The following is an 18,704-nucleotide window of genomic DNA, read 5'->3' as shown; positions in this document are numbered from 1 at the left end:
TGGCCTGTGGACATGCCAAAGTTCATTTTCTGACAAGTTTGCTCTATAGTCTCTTGGATACAATTCATCATTTAAATTACAGGCCAGGTAACCTCTGGATCTCTCATTTATTTGTTCCCTATAAACACCCTGATTGTAGTTTTTAAAGCTTACACGTTAATGACCTGGCAAATATTATTTCAAAAAACAAATTTGCCATGTAAAAGCTAAAAGTCTGGAAACACATTATGCCCCATTATTCTGCCTGGCATAATGCACCATTATCACCCTGTCTCACATGGAACACAATAATGTGGTGCAGCAATAAACGTTTAAGAACCACATTAGTGTTCTTATAGAGGAAACTCTGTTCAATAGATTATATAGACTAGTGGTGAGAAAGAAGATATCATTTTCTATAACAGAGTCCCTGGCTAGAATTCTCTCTGATTTTTCCATGGTTAATCTAAATTTAAATATTTTTTTTCACTCTTTTGGCTGAGGGTCTATGTACTAATTTTCATCTTTTCCTTTCCTACTGTAATTATAAACATAGGGAAAATTTGTGCATGTCCCAAGGATGAGGATGGTATTCATTAACAGCAGAAAATAAAAACGTGGCTAAATCACTCACCTTAATCAAGTCTATATTAAGTGGAAAAATATGAGATCATTAGTGCCTGCCTGCTGATTACATGGGTAGGAATAAAATATACCCCAGCTCCACAGGAAAACAACACTTGGTTTGTTATTACTTGGTTGTCTGTTATAAAAGTGGATGCTGACAGTGAACCTTGATGCAGTTTTGAGCCGGTCACCCTGGGTTACTGCCACAAATACAGTTCAAAATTACTAATCTGTAATTCAAAAACATCATGAAGAGGGCAAAGGGAGAGGAGGGGGGAGGCCAACATGCTCTTTTCATACCACTCAAAAACAGATTTTCTGGATATTACATTTCAGATATTCAAAGGGAGATTTAAGCACTCCAAATACACACTGCTTGGCTGCAGCTCATACAGGACCAAATCTGTTTGCTTGCACAGAGACTGAGCATGCAGGCTCCACATGAGAGAATTGCAGGCAGGCTCAGAGAATAAAAATCTATCACTGATTTAAAGGACAGGACAAAGATCTGCAAGCAGAATCTCAGCCACACCTTTCACTCAAGTCAACAGCCCCCTCTGTATCATGCATGGGTAGGAAGAGTTAGGGTTACCGAATTAATCATGGATTTCATAGACATTAGGGCTGGAAGTCAGCTGGGGTCAAAGGATTCCAGCAAGATAAATGCCCAAACGTCTCTTCAAGGAGTCCAAAGTAGGTGTTTGCACCACCTCTGGCGGCAGTTTGTTCCAGGCCTTGGGGGCTCAGACAGTAAAGAAGTTCTTCCTTATGTCCAGCCTGAAACAGTCTTGGAGGAGTTTGTGACTGTTTGACCTTGTCATCCCTTGGGGTGCTCTGGTGAACAGACGTTCCCCCAGATCCTGACGCACACCCCTTATATACTTGTAGGCAGCCACCAGGTCCCCATGGCACTAGCAAGCGTAGCACTGCCTATAAGCATGCTGCGGGCTTTTCTTCCTGAGGTGGAGTACCTTGCATTTTTTGGTGTTGAATGATGTCAGTTTTCATCCTCCCGTTTTCTGAGCCTGTCAAGGTTAGGCTGGATCACCATCCTGTCCTCAGGTGTGGATGCTTTACCCCAAAGTTTGGTGTCATCAGCAAACTTGGCCAGTCTGCTTTTAATACTAATGTCCACATCATTAATGAAGATGTTGAAAAGAATAGGCCCAAGGACGGAACCTTGGGGGACCCCAATGGTCACAGTGCACCACAATGACTGACTTCCATCAACTATCACTCTCTGGGTCTGACCTCAGAGCCAATTCCAAGGCTGCAGTTGGCCAGTTTTTCTATGAGATGATCATGGGATACCAAATCGAAGGCTTTTTTAAAATCAAGATATATGACGTCTGTCTCGTCCTCCTTGTCCCAGTGGTATGTCACCTGGTTGTAGAAGGAGATGCAAGACCTACCCACAAGAAACCCATGCTGGCTATCCCTCAGGATGTTGCCATCAGTCAGTTTGTCAAAAATGGTCTGTTTGATCATTTTTTCCAAGTTCTTCCCCACGATAGAGGTCAGGCTGATGGGCCTGTAGCTCTCCAGATCTTTCCTCTCTTTCTTGAAGATAGGCACCCCATTGGCCTTCTTCCAATCTTTGGGGCCTTCATCTGAGCACCAGGAATTCTCGAAGATCCATCTTGGTGGCTGCGCTATTATGCTTGCCAGCTCCTTAACTGTCTAGGCCAGCTGACTTGAAGGTGTCCAGCCTCTCAAAGTGTTCCTTCACATGGTCAACACTGATGAAGGGTAACAGTTCTCCCTCATGCTGCCTGTCCCTTAACATATTGAGCAGGGCCGTCCCTTGGGGCTGGTGAAAAACTGACACAAAATACCCATTAAGCAGGTTGGCTTTTTCCTGGGAGTCAGTTGCCCCATCTGGTTTAGCAGGGGTCCAATGTTACCCTTGCTTTTCCTGCAGCTCCCCACATATCTAAAAAAGGACTTTTTATTGTCCTTGATACATGTAGCCAGTTGGAGTTCAGTTGCAGCCTTGGCTTTCCTGCTTCACTCCCTACAGGTCCGGACCAGTGCGGAATAACCCTCCTTTGGGGTGGATCCAGCCTTCCATCCTTTGTAGGTCTTTCTTTTTAGATGCAGGAGGTCCACTAGTTCCCTGCAGAGCCAAGAGAGCCGCTGTGCCCTTTTGCTGCCTTTGCTCCGAGACAGGATAGAAATTGCCTGTGCTTCCAGGATTGCTTCCTTGAGGAGCAACCACTCATCCTGAACTCCCCTTCCCTTCAGGTTGTGGTCCCTTAGGGCCTTGCCAACAAGCCTCCTGAGCTTGTCAAAGTCAGCTTTCCTGAAGTTGAGGACTTCTGCATTGCTGACTGACTTGCCAGCTTTACGGCAGATACTGAAGGTGATCAGCTCATAGTCACCGTCTCCCAGCTTCCCTTTGATTGTTAAGTCATCCCCTGTTGCCAGTACCAGGTCAAGCAGCGCTTTGCTTCTCAACAGTCCATAAAGTTCTTGAGTCAGATAGAGCTCATCTACATACAAGGGAGCTTTGCAACCATTCGGATTTGGCTGAGTGCTTTTCCCACAAGATGTCTGGGTAGTTGAAGTCTCCCATAACAACCATGCACCAGGAGCATGCAGCCTCAGCCAGTTCCCTGAAAAATTCCTGATCAACCTCTTGATTCTGACTAGGAGGTCTGTAGTAGACTCCCACCATTGTGTCCCCTGTGCCACGTTCACCATAGATTTTAATGCAGAGAGTCTCCAGTTGTCCACCCTGGGTGTCAATGTTGGCTTGCAGGGATGTGTAGCTTTCCTGAACAGAGAAAACTACACCCCCCATTTTGTCCACACGATCTCTCCTGTACAAGGTATAGCCATCTGTACCTGTGGCCCAGTCATAGGTGGAATCCCACCAGGTTTCCATTATACCTACAAGATCAGAGTCATTCTTGTTTAGCAGGAGGACCAGTTCCTCCTGTTTATTGGAAGCACAAGTTTCAGTAGCTCTTCCCTTGCCTTGGTTCATCAAGCCTTTGTCCAAAGTCCTACTAGAAGCACCTTCCACAAACTGTGGACACTTGTAAAATTGAAACATTCACTACTGTGTATTCAAAATGGCATTCAGCTCCTTATAGTAAGTTTCAGTGTCTGTACAATCATAATCAGATCTGCCTCCAAAACAATCCTCTCACGCTGAAAGGAACCCCATAAACAGCAAAGAAAAGGATGTTTCATATTGTATCAACAAAAAACACAGCTCAGTAAATACCAAGTTCATGTGTACAATTTCATGTAATATCTTGATGACTCCCTTACCTCTCCATTGAATTGCTTGTCTAGGTGGTAATCAGGGCAATTCTGAGAGTCCTCTTATCTGTTTAAAACTGGACTGATTCTACAAAGACCTTCTGAATACCTTCCAAGAAGTAACTAGCCAGTGTGCATATACAAATTAAGGTATTTCTTTTTAAGAACACTCAGCAACATGACACCATACTATAGACAGCTTTAATAAAAGTTCTGAGTCCACTGAATTATCATCTTATCACTCCTTGTCTATCAGCTGTGTTTACTGGTGCAGCCCTTTGAAAATACAATTTCCCACTACCTCCCAGAAAAATATATTTTTATTATTAATCATAAAGGCACCAAGGCACATATGGAATGTAAACTTTTTTCCCTGCCTAATGCACTTTGCCTTTGGAATTAGTGCCATACATCATGCAGCTTACAGACATTTTTTTTTAACATATCATTACTACTAGTGCTGGAACATGTGATGAACAATGTACTGTTGTGGCATGTAGGGTTAATGTACTGACATTTTGCCCCCTGGTAGACTAGGTTGAAATTCTGGTTCTGTTTTAAAAAAATAAGCAAGCAAGCAAGTGTTACGGTTTTGTCCTATTCCCTGTTCAAGTGCACCAGAAAAATCATCTGCAAAACTGACAGTCAACTCAAAGAAGAGTAGGGGCATTTCAAATGAGAATTTTACTACATTAACAGAGCTTTGTATCCACTTATGCAAAACCAGGACTCTAATCTCTCAACATAACATGGGGGAGAAGGAAAGGGGAGAGAAAACTTTTTTTTTTTGTATTTTAAATTCTCCATTAGCAAATAAACTCTTAATGAAAGTAGAGAAGAGACTCGCTCGGAGTAATTTAAAAAATATATAAACAAACAGAAGCACTCTCTCCTAAAAGCTTTTTAACATTTACATGAATATAAGGAAGGCTTCTGTTACCTAGAATGTGCTTTTCTCACCCTCACCTTGCAACCATTATTCACATACACAAAATTGTATTGGAGTAAACTCAAATGGCTTCTCTTACATACACTCCAATATATATAAATTTTTTTTTATAAAATCCTTTATACCACACATCAACAAACACTTAAATTAGGAGTATCAATTGCCAGCTAACAAGAGAAAGAAGCTTCCAAGGTGAACTTATGGGAAAATAAATGGCTGACAGGAAAACAGTACAGATTCCAGACAGATGTGGATATATGTGAAATAGAAGGCTGAGCATCCCCAACTGTGGAAAGCAAACAAAGTAAAAGGTGGGAAATAAAATCTTTGAAGACTAGAGGTAAATGAGAAAGCAGGAGAAGAGGTGGATAAAAGCTGAAGTAAAACAGAGCATGTTCATGTTAATTATTTTGAATGTGATTTATGGGCATCTCTCAAGCCAGCAATAGTGAGAAAAGACAGATGGAAGATGGCTTGTCATTAAGGAACAGAGCTGGAAATTAGGAGCACCTGTACACACCATGGCGTTTAATCCTCATTAAATTAAATAGGTTTATAACATTTAAACTAGTTTATTCTGGAGTGTTGCATCACTGTTTGCACACACTACATTTTCAAACTAATTAAGCTTTGGAGTGTCACAACAGTGTTTGCACACGCTTGGTTTTTGAACGAATTAAGTCCAGCCCCTCACTGGTGCCACAGGAGAGCAGGATGGTCCAGATCTGCCCAACCCTGACCCGGAGCCCCCACAATCCATGCAGCTGTAGAAGCATAGAGCTGGCACACGCCACAAGAAAAAAAAAAAAGCAGAAGCAATTTGAAAGCAGAAACAATACAAAGGGGTGAACTACAAAAAGTCACAGTGTCATCTGATAGACAAAGAGGTTCTTTACATGTCTTTGAGTGCCTTTGTATTTGCAAGCAAAAAATCCATGGGTGTGAACCTTTAATTCGTGGTGAGCCAAAGAAAACTACTTCCAAGGAATTTTACTTTAATGCACCAGAAAGAGTTTTAAAGCATCCAGAAAACCTGCTCAAGAAAGGGCAAAAAATGGCATGTGCAAAGGTCCTAGAAGATTTACATTCAATTCTGTCCTCTGCCACAGGTTTCCTGGGTGATTTTGAGCAAACCACTTGATCTGTACCTGATTAATAGTACATCTTTATCTCACAGGGCTACTGTGGGAATAAACCCATAAATACTCAGGAAATGCTCAACCACTGTGGTGATAAGAACAATATGCATATTAAACAGAGAGTCAATAGCAAGATCCAACATCTTACAGTAAAAATGGTACACTGGCTAAAGAATTCTGAACCCCTTAAACTTTAAGAGGGTATTGCAGATATTTACAAAGACTTCTAAAGAGAGAAGAACATGCAAACTGGCAAGGAAAAAGAAAAGAGCAACTTAAGCCAAAAAATGACCACAGACATTTTCTTGTAAAATGTTAAATGAATATGGGAAAGCCCTACCGTGCCTTTGTGGCTTCCTTCTTTTTATTTGTTCAAAACAATCCTTCAAAAAGAGCATTTTTAATATTTTTAAAGGTCTAGAGCACTAAGTTGTATACAAATCATTTGCATTTCTTAACATAAATACCAATTCTTTTTATTTTATTGTACAATAATGCTCAGCTATGAGCAGAGCACCACTGTGCTACACATAATACATACGCATAGTAAGGGACTACTACCTTTGTCCTAAGGAACTTAAAATCTGAATGGACAAAGACTAGACAAAGGGCCAGAGGAAAGGGAACTAAGGTGCAGAGGGATTAAGTGACCTGCTCATCATCACACTGGCAGAGCTGGACACTAAACCCAGCTCTTCCGAGAGTCAGTCCAGTGCCTTAGCCTCAAGATTACCATTTCAATTTTTAATACTTCCTCTTTGTCTTTGAAATCCTAAGGGCTAGATGAAGAGCATATTGTCAGTTTATGTTCCTTCAGTTTTACTCAGAAGTTCATGCACCCTTCCTTTTAAGTCTATCCTTCCTCTATTTCCTTCAGCCCGATTTGAAAAAAAGGCAGACTCTAAAATCAACATAAGATTGTCTTGGACCTGTCTTGGACCTGCAGGATGAAGCCTCTTGGGTGCTGAAATGACAGTATACAAAAGAGTCTTTCCACCAACTTACAATTCTGTTGGTGAAGTTACTGAAGTCCTTCACTAAGATATGTTTGATCATCTCTGGCTCAGACACCACCATGTATGTACGACGGCCAATGTAGTACCTACAAATAAGGTAGAGAATTGTATCAATAGTTATAGCCAACAGATGAACAGCCACCTTCCCCAAGATGCTATAGTAGCTCAAATATGTTCCTATAAATAAATCAAAATAGTTTTCCATTCCCTTTGATAGCTTAGTATCTCCTGCAACTCTCTCTCTCTAAAAAAGAAAAAGCTGTCAAGTCACTGGTGTTTTATATAACCAATGTATACATTTGAGTAGTTTTTTTCCCTAATTATTTTCATTACTCACTTAAATTCCAATCCTGTAATTCTGTAAAAACCTGATTAGAGGAGGTTAAAATCCTGGGGTTTTTACATGTGCTCCGGGGGTGGGATTTAATTAAAGCACCCTAAGTGTCTCCTGTATCAGTGTCCCTGCACTTCAAAATGGTGGCAGAAGTGCTTGAACTAAAGCTCATTCATTTAGTTAAAGAACTCCCACTGCCATTTTGAAGCACAGGGATGCTGATACATGAGACACAGAGGCTGGCTGGAGCACATTAATTAGCATGCTCCAGCAAACTTGATTAATCAAGTCTGCTCTGACATGCTGTAATTACAGCACATCAAAGCAGCCTCTAGCACGTCTACAGGCACCCATGGGTGGTATAAATGTGTGAATTCCTCTCCACAGTGAAACACCTAAACATCTCCAAACCTGTGCATCACTAGCTTGCAATTGTTGCAGAAAGGCCAAAGAACCAATGGCCCTGAACACTAACCTTTCTTTACATTCCTTCCCAAACATGGGTCTATCCAGGTGAAATATAGAGCATCCTGGCACAGAAACAAAAGCACACCTTGCAATTCTGTTGCCTGTTGTCTTTGGTGGCAAGAGGGGTTTGAACCCCCAAATATATGATTCAAGCATTTTCAGAGGGACCAAATTCACTTTGACACAAAGCAAACCGGAATCATAACATATTTCATTTCAAATGTATTTATGCTAAATATTGATCCTTATGATATCAGACCCACTTCACCATTTCTGGGACTTTGTCCTTCAAATGATTCATTACTTGAATCACAGCTGGCATTAACAGCTGGCAATGAAGTTTCCAGCCATTCTCTCTGTTGTATCATATAAAATAATTAATCCCATTAAAAGTGTGAGTGTCTATGTGTGTGTGTGGCAGGGGGGTAGATGGGGCCAGGAGGAAAAAAGAATGGGACAGAGTATAAGTAGTAAATCCAGTAATGTATCCAAAACACTCCAAAGTGTCTAAAATTGCTTTTATGCAAGGTTCTGTGCTGTTAATCTGCCTGTGAGACAAACATGTTTAACAGTAGATTATATTTAAGGGTGAAGGAAAAGCAATAATATATTAAGTGTTCCCCTCAAGGCTCCTTCCTGCTTTCACAAACCCCATGTTTACTACAACATTCTTCATAATCTTTGCTTCTTTCTGTTAGGAAAGAAGTTGGAAAGCACTCTGGAAAACTCAATTCCACACATTACAGTAATGAACTCCTCATTCTCTTCTTCCATCTTAAAAAAGAAAAAAAAAGCAAAGCAGGAGGGATGAGGGGAGCTGAGTACAAAACAATGTATGAACTACTCTGTTTCGTCAACATGAGTCCTGATTCTTCAGAAACATCAGCGTATACTGAACTTTAAGTACATGAGTCACCGTATGCCGGAAGTCTTCAGAAGATCAGGGCCTTGTTCTCAAAACCAAGAGGATGTTTCCCTACCAGTATCTGTTTGTTTTCTAACTGTCTAATAGGATAAAAACTCTGAAACAATAATCTTTTTAAATAAACTACACAGACTTACCCCTGCCATATCAAACCTTCAATTAATCTGGTATTACTACATGGGGATAGTGCCAACCTTGCTTAGACTTAGATTTATTATTGAAAAAAAAATGCGTAGTCTCATCAAATTACCAATATAACAAATCAGTTTAAAAACAAACAGTTTTCTAGCAATCTCACTACAAACGGGCTTATGAATAATTGAGGATAGCCACTGTTATGAAGTTGTTCCAGATAAATCTTTTCTTGGAGCTTATCTATGCATAAAAATTGTATCTCCTAACCACAGACCCCTGAACCCAGTGGGTACATTTGTACTGGTTAAAAAAGGTGCTTATAAGCAAAATCTCTCATTCTTTTATGGAAAGGCAAATAAGATAAACTGGTGCAAGACACCCCATATATCTATGTAACTGTGTTCACACTTGGGCTTGTATAGACTGGTTAAAGGGGGAAAAAACCCCAGAACACCCACACTTCTTACAACATAGAGAGAGGCTAAGAAAACTTTCTCAAGTGTAAACCAAGTCTGAAGACTAAATCACACTGCAGTACTACTATGAGCTGGTAAATAAATAATCTCTCCTGTTTAAACTGGAGCCTCCAAACACAGAGAGCTCAAAACTTCATATTTTAAAGCTAGCATTCTAGGAACAGCAAGGATTAGTAGTCAGGGCACAAAAGGCCTAGTGTCCCAATTTATCACAGCTTGTGACAGGAGTGTGCTTCCCATACGGGAGAAAAGGATGAACAACATAGTCCCCCCAGCATTCTGTTGCTATAGAAGGTGCAGGGATGTTGGCTTTATAATTCCCTAAGGAGTGCTACTCTAAGTTCTTGAAAAACTGTTCAGCAAAGAACACAGACTTGCTTAGAGGAGCTAGAGAGAAGCTAGGCAACCTCCCAGTATGTTTACCAAAGGCCCTATAATTCAAGGGGGAGTAAAATGGTAATATATTAAGCAAAGAAATTGAATTTGTACCCAAAGCATTTTAATAACTCGAACTGTAAACACACACACAGTTGTCTGAACTTCCTTGTTGCAAGCTGGTCTAAGAATGGATGGACAGACATTGATATGAGCCTTTGCAAAATATAGGGACTTGTTTCCCTGTTGTTCAAATTCCACCTACTTCCAATTTCCAGGGCCATCAATCCAATACCTTTTTCACAGCAGAAAAGGGCTGGACATGTCTCTTTCCAGAGCATCTCTGTTATCACCAGTCAAAACATAAGTTGTTTTGAATTGTCTACTATACCATCGCCCCTTACCTTCCATGTGCCCTACAATGATCCCAGCATTCGTGAGGGACAAATTATGGAACCCAAATTTGGATTTTCATAATACAGCATGAAACAACCACTGACTTTAAGCCCTCAAGTTTATTGCACACGGAAGGAGAAATTCCAACCACATCTAATGTCATCTTTGCTGCACCCAAAAGGCCATTCTAGCTGTATTGCACTGTCTATTGTAAAGAGCAACAGATCAGCTCCTAAGCCATTTATCAACATGTATGCTCTGAACAAGACAGCTACCTTCCAAACATTGCCTCACTTCACAGGAAAAGTGGAGTGTGTGGATAGTGTTTTGTGGCCAAGGGAGTATTTTGTGCGTAACATCTGTGTGGGAAACACCTGCACTCCAATTGCCCTGTTTATAGCCAGGCCATCAACTGACAGAAGGCTTTGATCTTCCTATCTGTTATCAGGCCCATGCATTTCTGATGCATTACACTAATCATAAAAAAATGCTGCTAGGCAATAAACAGAGCTTTGTTTTTTAGGCTGTAGTCTGGTTAAGCAGACAAAGATCATCTGGAAAGCCAAACTAAAAAGAAAATGATATTCTCTCTCTCTCTTTCCTCAAGGGAAAATAATGAAAATGGAAGGAAGGAAAAAAATAAGGAGGGGAAGTAAGCAAACATATAGAAGAAAAAGCAAATTTTCTTAATAGGCATTTCACAGGAAGAAGAAATTGCCTCCTTTACTCTCTTCAGAGATGCTCATTCACAGCAGGTGGAGTAATATAAGTATGTTTACTCATTTAAAAATAGACATAAGGTCAACATTGCTTGCATAATTAATTCAGAGGCCAGCAAACTGATTTGTTATGAATACTACCCACATCCAGCTCCTATCAGAAGTACAGATTTTATAACACTAAGTGGTATGTGACTAACAGTAGCACAGCCCTGATGCAATCACCACAATGGCTGCTACTCTGCACTGAGAGGAAAAGAAAGGAGGGGAAGAAGTATGAGGAACTGATGACTCCTGTGCTAAGTACAGGCAGTCAAAAAGCCCGAGGCTGAATTGATTCAGTCTTTGCAGGTTAGCCTAAGCAGCAAAGATGGAACCAATAAGCAAGTGAACAGACATTCACTTTTGATTCAGGAAATGCAGCCACATGACTGCAGTGGCTCAGGCCAGAAGTCAGGGTGTGCTACAGCATGGCTCTCTGGCACATAACTTGCATGGGCTGTGTGTTCACTTCCTCTTCCTGATGTCCCCAAGGTCTGGGATTTGCAGTCCAGACTCACAGCAGTAGGACTCTGAAAGGTTGCTCTTCACTTCCAGTTCCTGCTTCTAGGTGCCTCTGGGATTTGTAGTCCACAGCTGAAGACAGCACTAAGCAAGTAGGGCAGGGCAGCTCCATACTCGGGTGAAGGGAAGTTTAATCCTCCTCCCTGGCTCCAGACCCCCGCTGGGGCTAGCTTTGGGGGACAGTTAGCCAGCCCTCGCTGCTCCAGCTAGGGAGGAGACAGCACAGGCCAGCCCAGGACTGAAAATGCTGGGAGACTCTGATCTGATCTGAACGAGGAAGGGGTCAGGGACAGAATTTTCACAAATCAGTTAAGTCTGATACTACATTCCACCAGGTTTATCTTAAACCAGTTTCAGCCATTTTTAAATTGGTTTATGTACACTGAACTTCTATTCTGTTACAAGTTTAAACCAGTTTCTGATCACCTAAACTGGTTTATATGTAACTTCTGTCCCTAGCCCTAGTGTGCCTGGTATTATTGCAGAACTTAGCAGCTTCAAAAGAATCCCAGTCTCTGATGTATTAAGTGTTCTACATAAACTTGATAATAAATATTTGTGCTTCAAAGAGCTTGAAATCTAAATAGACAAGAGAAATAAAGAATGGGGAACAGGAAGTGTTCTTGCCTGTTTTGCAGTTGGAGAACTGAAGGACAGACAGATCAGGAGTCCATCAAAGGCATAAAGAAGTTAGGCACATGATTTTTCTATTGACATCTTAACCTTCCAGAAACCTCCCAGGAAGGACTTGCTGAAGGGCATGCAAGTCTGTTGCAGGGTCAGGAACAGAACGCATCTTCCACATTTCAATCTGTGAGGCTTTCTTATCAACCCTTTCCATTAATTTTGTTAACAGAAGTACCATATTGGAGGTAAACAGCTTGGAAGCCAAGATGTAGCGAACTCAGACATCCCCATTACTTTCTGAGAAAAAAAGTCAAATCAAGAAAGAGGTGAACTTAATGTGACAGACAGCAGAGAGGCATAGAGAAAATAAGTTTCATACCCAACTCTGCCAGTGTACCCAGAGTTAGTCTGCAAGCCAACTCTGACTTTTTGTCCCCTTCCTTCCTATGTTTCCTCTTCCAGTGATCCAGTTTCACAGGTCTGCTGACCCCAAGAAAAAATGTAGGATTTGCACAACTATAAAAAGGAGACAACACCCTTTACCACCTAGGAGTATATTGTTCAATAACTTCCTTTGACGTGGATTCTCATTTCACAAATGGATTTTAAAAAAACACCATCAGAACTGATCATTCAAAATGTCACTGTAAGAAGCACACTCATATGGCATTTTGCTTACTGGTACATTTTTTGATGCATCATTCTATTTGTCCACATTCTTCAGATTGAAAGTGTTCTCTTCTGACATACAATGAGCAATCATGCAAACTCAAAATTAGCAGCTGGTCAAAAGACTTCCCAAGGGGCTTTAGGAAACAGCAGGTGTGTCTATACATGCCACTATGGTGCTGTTACTACTGCACCATCATTTAGTACTTCCTACACTGCGCATGGTTATTTAGAAGCACTATGTTGCCGCACTATAACGAGGAAGCGTGTCACTATGGCGATGTAGCTGCGGCATCATGGTTTTTACCCGCAGACACTGTATCGCCATAGAGCATGGCTATGGCAACGTAGTGTCATGTGTAAATGCACCTACTGATGAGTAATAATTCTGGAATTATTAAAGTTCTACCAATTGTTAAAATATGGCTATGCTAAAATATGGCTATGCTTATATTCTTGTCTGGTCCAGTGTACAACTCACACATTATCCATGATTTACAGAGTTTGTGGCAAGGGCAAGTACACGGGCAGCTCTGCAATTTTGACAAGGAGTGGCAGATGCCAAGGTGCATCATCACATATAAAACAACACATTTTTCTCCAGTTAAAAATAAACTAGAAGCTTTATTAATATGCTAAGAGCCTAGGGCTGTATTATTCAGTTTAAAAGGCAAAAAAAAAATTTCATAGATTTCAGACATTAGGGCTGGAAGGGACCTCAAAAGATCATCAAATCCAGCCCCCTGCCCCAGGGGTAGAAAGTCAGCTAGGGTCAAAGGATCCCAGCAAGATAAGCATCCATACATTTCTTGAATGAGTCCAGTAGGTGCTTGCACCACCTCTGGAGGGAGTCTATTCCAGGCCTTGGGGGCTTGGACAGTAAAACAGGTTTTTTCTTATGTCCAGCCTAAAATGATCTTGCAGGAGTTTGACTGCTGGTCCTTGTTATCCCCTGGGGAACTCTGGTGAACAGACGTTTCCCCAGATCCTGATGCACACCCCTTATGTACTTATAGGCTGCCACCAAGTCACCCATGAGCCTGCGCTTTTCCAGATATAATGATATAACTTCATTGGAATGAGTTAAAAAATAAATAAATTGCAGGCTTGTGAAATAAGAGCTTCATTTCCAGGAACAGTTAGCATACAACAGAATTACAGAACAAAGGATAGCTTGATTGGTGGCATATTAAGACCATTAAAAAAAGCAGAGAGTGTTGTTTAATACCTGTGGAATGAACAGTTTAGAAGGGATCAGGTACATTATAATGAGCCACGAAGTCAAATGACTCCCTCAGCACTGCCTGACAAGAAATACTGCTGCCACTGATAGGCAGTTAAGTTTTAAACTTTGGATGGAGCAGGAATCAAAGGGGGATGCAAATGCATTAGTACAACCCCTGAATCTGCCCCTGGGAGAAGTAGATGCTTGCTGAGGGCTTTCCAAGGTAAGCTAAAGCTGTTGCTTATCTTAGGCTGGGGCTTAGTTCAGGATCAGGAGAAAGGCTTCCCTGATGTACACCTTCCTCTACCTGAGCAGAGCTTTGACAAACTGGAGAATCAAATCCTCCATGACTGTTTAAATTTCTCTATAAACATGAGATCGAGGCAGGCGACAATATAGGGGCTCAGTAGGGTTTAAAGTAGTTAATGTATGCAAACTGCTACAGTGATGAAATGCACCATTTAACTGTATTATATGATGGCAATGTGGTAACCTACACATAATTGATTTCTGTATTAGTGCAGGTTCAAATGAAGAAAGCTGGAGGAAACACAAATAACACCCCCAGCAGCTTTCTACTCGACACCCTAAGAAGAAAGGCAGAGTCAAGAATGGGCATGAAAACTGGTTTCTTCCCCATTAAAAGACACTGTCAGAACACTATAGAGAAGCATGAAGCTCTTGTGGCACACTTATTCTGCAGTCTGAAAACATCACCTATTTCCCAGGGCTGTTTTGGTTTATTTTTATCCTGTCGGAGGGGTTAAAACGATTGCCACTACCGCATCACTTGTGTTTGTGTCACATAACTGCTGTTGATTAGCTGTATCAGTACTCCATTTCATTAATGCAAAATGAAAGCTGTAAATGGGATTGTGCTTCTATATTATGTTACTGAATATGAACAGTGCTGTGATCTTAAGAAGACATGAGGTTTCTTCTTCTGCCTGGAAGTACTAGTCCTGCTTCTGCCGGTAAAGCTGAAAAGTTTTGTAAGTATTTTGACTTGGCAATACTGGCAGAACAGGCTTTCTAAGATATTTTCCCAGCACGATTCCCACCAAGCTTAGATTGCATTTGTCTACATTTTATTATCCAGGCTTGGACTGTGACATTCACTGAGTTGGGATAAAGTTTGTTTTGTCTGCAGATGTTAAACAGTACACCGGACCGACCTCCATGCAATGCAATAGCAGACATTTCCTGTAAGTTTCAACACATTTCCATAACTAGTTTTTCTGTAAACGTGTTAGACCAACAGCGTGTGAACTGCTTTACCTCAGTTTCACCTTGCTACGTCTATTCTAAATCTAAATATTCTATTTCCACATGCTAAGAGAAAAAGCACTAGACAACTGTTTCCCAGAAACATGCTGGAAGAGAGCCACATCTGTGAGATTTCAAGAGACTTCTTATTCTGTCCACATTGTTTCTCCTATTTTGCTTCATCCCTATTTACACAGTGCTTGTTTGTCTGGATCGGGATGACTAAGGGGTTTTTTGTTTGTTTGGGTTTCTTTCTTTTTAAAAAAATACTTGACAATGTTGTCTACTGTTATCAGAGACATTAAAAAAAGAGGGACAAAAGTACAACATGGCTGGGGTGGATAACTGGATAATGTTATCCAGGATAAACACAGGTGGCTCTTCTGGATTCACTTAGGGTGAATAATGATTACTGCTCTGAATTGTAAACAGCTGGACTTGAGAGACAGGTAGATGATTTTGAGGGAAAAACAAAAAAAATAGCACTATTAAGAGTTACAGGGCAATAGGTATTTAATATTGTATACCTGGATACAAGCAGCATAATTACTACTACAAGAGAAAAGTTAAGAATGGGATGCTAAATGGGGAAAGACTGGTTAATAGACAGAGTAGATAAAGCCCAGCATACTTTGCATTGTAGAAAATTCTGGGGAAAAAATGGCAGAAGGAAAATGAGCGAAGTTGGGGATTTGATTCCCGTGTTCCAGAGTGCAAGAAAAAAAAAGGGCAAGCACACACAAAAGTGTGGATGTGTGTGGAGGTGCACATGCGCCTATGATTCAGTTAAACGAAAAGGTCAGGGAATGGATAAAAGAATACAGTGTGTGCAAACATGTTCTGAACATGATACAGGAAAGAGGTCAGAGGATCAAAATAGGAGCAGGCGATACTTTGGCATAGTAATATATACCAGCATTTATACAGCAGGTTGACTATAATAAAACCTTGAGTGTAATAAATGGTTAGTTATACTCCCATCATTAAAAAAGAAAACCACACTTCATAAAAGCAAATGCACTTCAAGATGTCAGATTAAATAGCTTTTGCCTTCTGCCTCAAAAATCATTTCAGACCAGTATCTATCCCCAGTAGAACTGCACATCTGGTCATTGGTTATTGTTTTTCTGAGACACAATAACAGCAAAAAATGCAAGCCATCAATAGCCATATGATTTCTGCAACTATTACATGCAACCGCATCTGCTCTTGCATGTACACTGGCAAAAATTTTCAGAAGTGACAACTGATTTCAGGTCCTCAATTTTATAAGTGCCCAATCTGAGACATCTTAAAGGGATCTGGTTTTCAGAAAATGTTGAGCAATAACGTTCTGATAAGTGAGGTCCCATTAAATGACCCAACATAGGGAACCAAAACTGAAGTGCACAAACCTTTTCATTTCCTTGTAATGCTGTTATCTTCCATTGCTTTGTAGATAGCTCAGGGTGGGGGAGGGGGGCAAAATATGGCCCACCAGCCAGATCAGGCCCACCAGGCCATTCTATCTGGCCCATGGGGCCCTTAAAAAATTTAGAAAATTAATATTTATCTGCCCCTGGCTGCCTGTCAAAGATGACAGGAGCCAGGAGCAGAAGGACCCAGAGGGAGCTGGCGGCAGAACTAAACAGCTGCCACAGCGAGTCTGACCCAGCCCTGGCCCACTTCCAACTCCCCTACGCCTAGCCTCAGTTGGAAACCTCTGCCCAGCAGGGGCTGCTGGAAGCTTCTGGCTTGGGGCTGTTTCTGCCTCCCTGCTTTGAGAGAAACACAGATAAGAAGGAGGGAGGTGGGAGCCAGGGGACGACCACAGGCGATTGCCAGGCTGGCTCCTGCAGTCCTGGCACTGCAGTTAGGAACCACATGGTACTGGAGTTCAGGTGGGATGGGGAAGGGGGGAAATGGCTGCGGCAGGCAGGGGAAAGGGAAAGTGAGCGGCATACAGAATGCAGAGACTGCAGAGACAGCCGGTCGGGAGCACGGGGCCGCTGGCAGGGCCCAGAGCGGGGCAGTAGGAATGCGGGGCAGGGGCTGCCTAGGGCTCTATGGAGCCAGGCTGGCTCCCTCCTCTCTGCTTGAGCAGTGCAGCCTGGCTCCAGAGACCCCTGGCAGCCCAGCCCCATGTTCCTGCCACTCTGCTCTGGACCCTGCCAGCACTGGCCCCATGATCCTGCCCAGCTGTCACTGCACTCTGTGCCCCCACTAACTACCCCTTTCCTCCACCTGCCGCAGCCATTTTCCCACTCCACTGCACTCCCCCGCTGGACGCTCCGCTCCACATGGTTCCCAGTTGCAGCGCTGGGACCACAGGAGCAGCTGAGATGTGGTGCCACAGTGACCGGGTTGGGGAGAGGGAGGGGACAAGGAAGCGACAGGAGAAGGGCAGCAGTGGAAGACGGGGGCCAAGCAGCAGCATGGGGCTTGTGCCAGTGCCCCGGGGCCCAGAACAGCAAGAACGTGCAGCCTGGGCTTGCTGGAGCACTGGGCTCTGCCTGCCATGAGGCAGGGGGAGGGCAAACCTTTCACAAGCCACAACTCTCATCAGCCACCCTCCCCCCTCCCACACACAGTCTCCCACAAAACCCATACCCACCCACACCCCACAAATCCCACACACATACACACACCCTCCCCCATACCCACATAGCCACAAGCTTATACCCACTCTCCTGCCCACACCCTCCCACAATATATAAAAGTAAGACTTAATTTTAAGCTATAATGCTATCACCTCTATATATATACACTACACTTGATCTAAGCCTTCAAGAGGCTGAGAAGTGAAAACACATGTAAGGTGAAAACACATGTAAGATCAGGACAAAAATATTTTTTGAAATCAAATTAATGGATGTTGTAGTACAGGTTTGATTTTGTAGTACAGGTTTGATTTTTAGACTATAATTTGGTATTTTTCTGGTTCAGAGATGGTAAAACCCCTTGCTGAAAGGAGTAATTCTGGGGGGCAAGGGAAGGGACTTCTGGTGGCAAAGGTCAGGGGCTCAGAGGGCAGGACTTCTGGTCCCACACTGGCAACCAGGGGGCGTGGCACCTGTCAAGGGGCAGGGCTACCCATGCAGCCCTTGATGGCCTGCCAAAACTCGGTAAGCGGCCCTCTGCCCAAAATAATTGCCTGCCCCTGAGGGAGCTTATCTGGTTCAATTCACAAATATTATCAGCAGTGGTGGGCAATGAAACATTTTATTTTTAGTGCATTCAGGATGAATATGTACCAGCTTTTCTTTCAATCTACCATTTTCTAGTTGTATACTAATCTTAACTCAAACCAGTAAGACAGCTTACAGTACACTGCATACTATCACATATTGCGTGTATAAATGTTGCATCTCCCTTTGCTTATGCTGCATTCATGTAGTTTTGTTTTCTTCAGAACCACTTCTCTGTTCTTGTTATTGAAACACTAGCTCTTAGAGGTACCAGGTAGGCATAGGATACAACAGAAGATGTGTGTTAATTTTCAGGATAATCAACATGGCATAAGATGAACATGAGTCTTCAATGTGATGATGCGGCTAGTAAAGCGA

General features: G+C 42.2%; 1 protein-coding gene across 3 annotated transcripts in view; it reads right to left on the bottom strand.

Annotated features, from left to right (window-relative positions):
• TBXAS1 (thromboxane A synthase 1) overlaps positions 1-18,704 on the bottom strand; it is a 363,475-nt gene that overhangs the window by 206,032 nt on the left and 138,739 nt on the right. For all 3 annotated transcript variants that reach the window (XM_019544728.1, XM_019544725.1, XM_019544726.1), the window contains exon 5: positions 6,970-7,066. In XM_019544728.1, the coding sequence (XP_019400273.1) occupies positions 6,970-7,066 (97 nt within the window). The remainder of the gene's footprint in view (positions 1-6,969; positions 7,067-18,704) is intronic.

The sequence above is a fragment of the Crocodylus porosus genome, unplaced genomic scaffold, assembly GCF_001723895.1.
Source record: "Crocodylus porosus isolate Cpor-Errol unplaced genomic scaffold, CroPor_comp1, whole genome shotgun sequence".
In the NCBI taxonomy this organism is placed as follows: domain Eukaryota; kingdom Metazoa; phylum Chordata; order Crocodylia; family Crocodylidae; genus Crocodylus; species Crocodylus porosus.
This window is presented reverse-complemented; position numbering and strand designations above follow the sequence as displayed.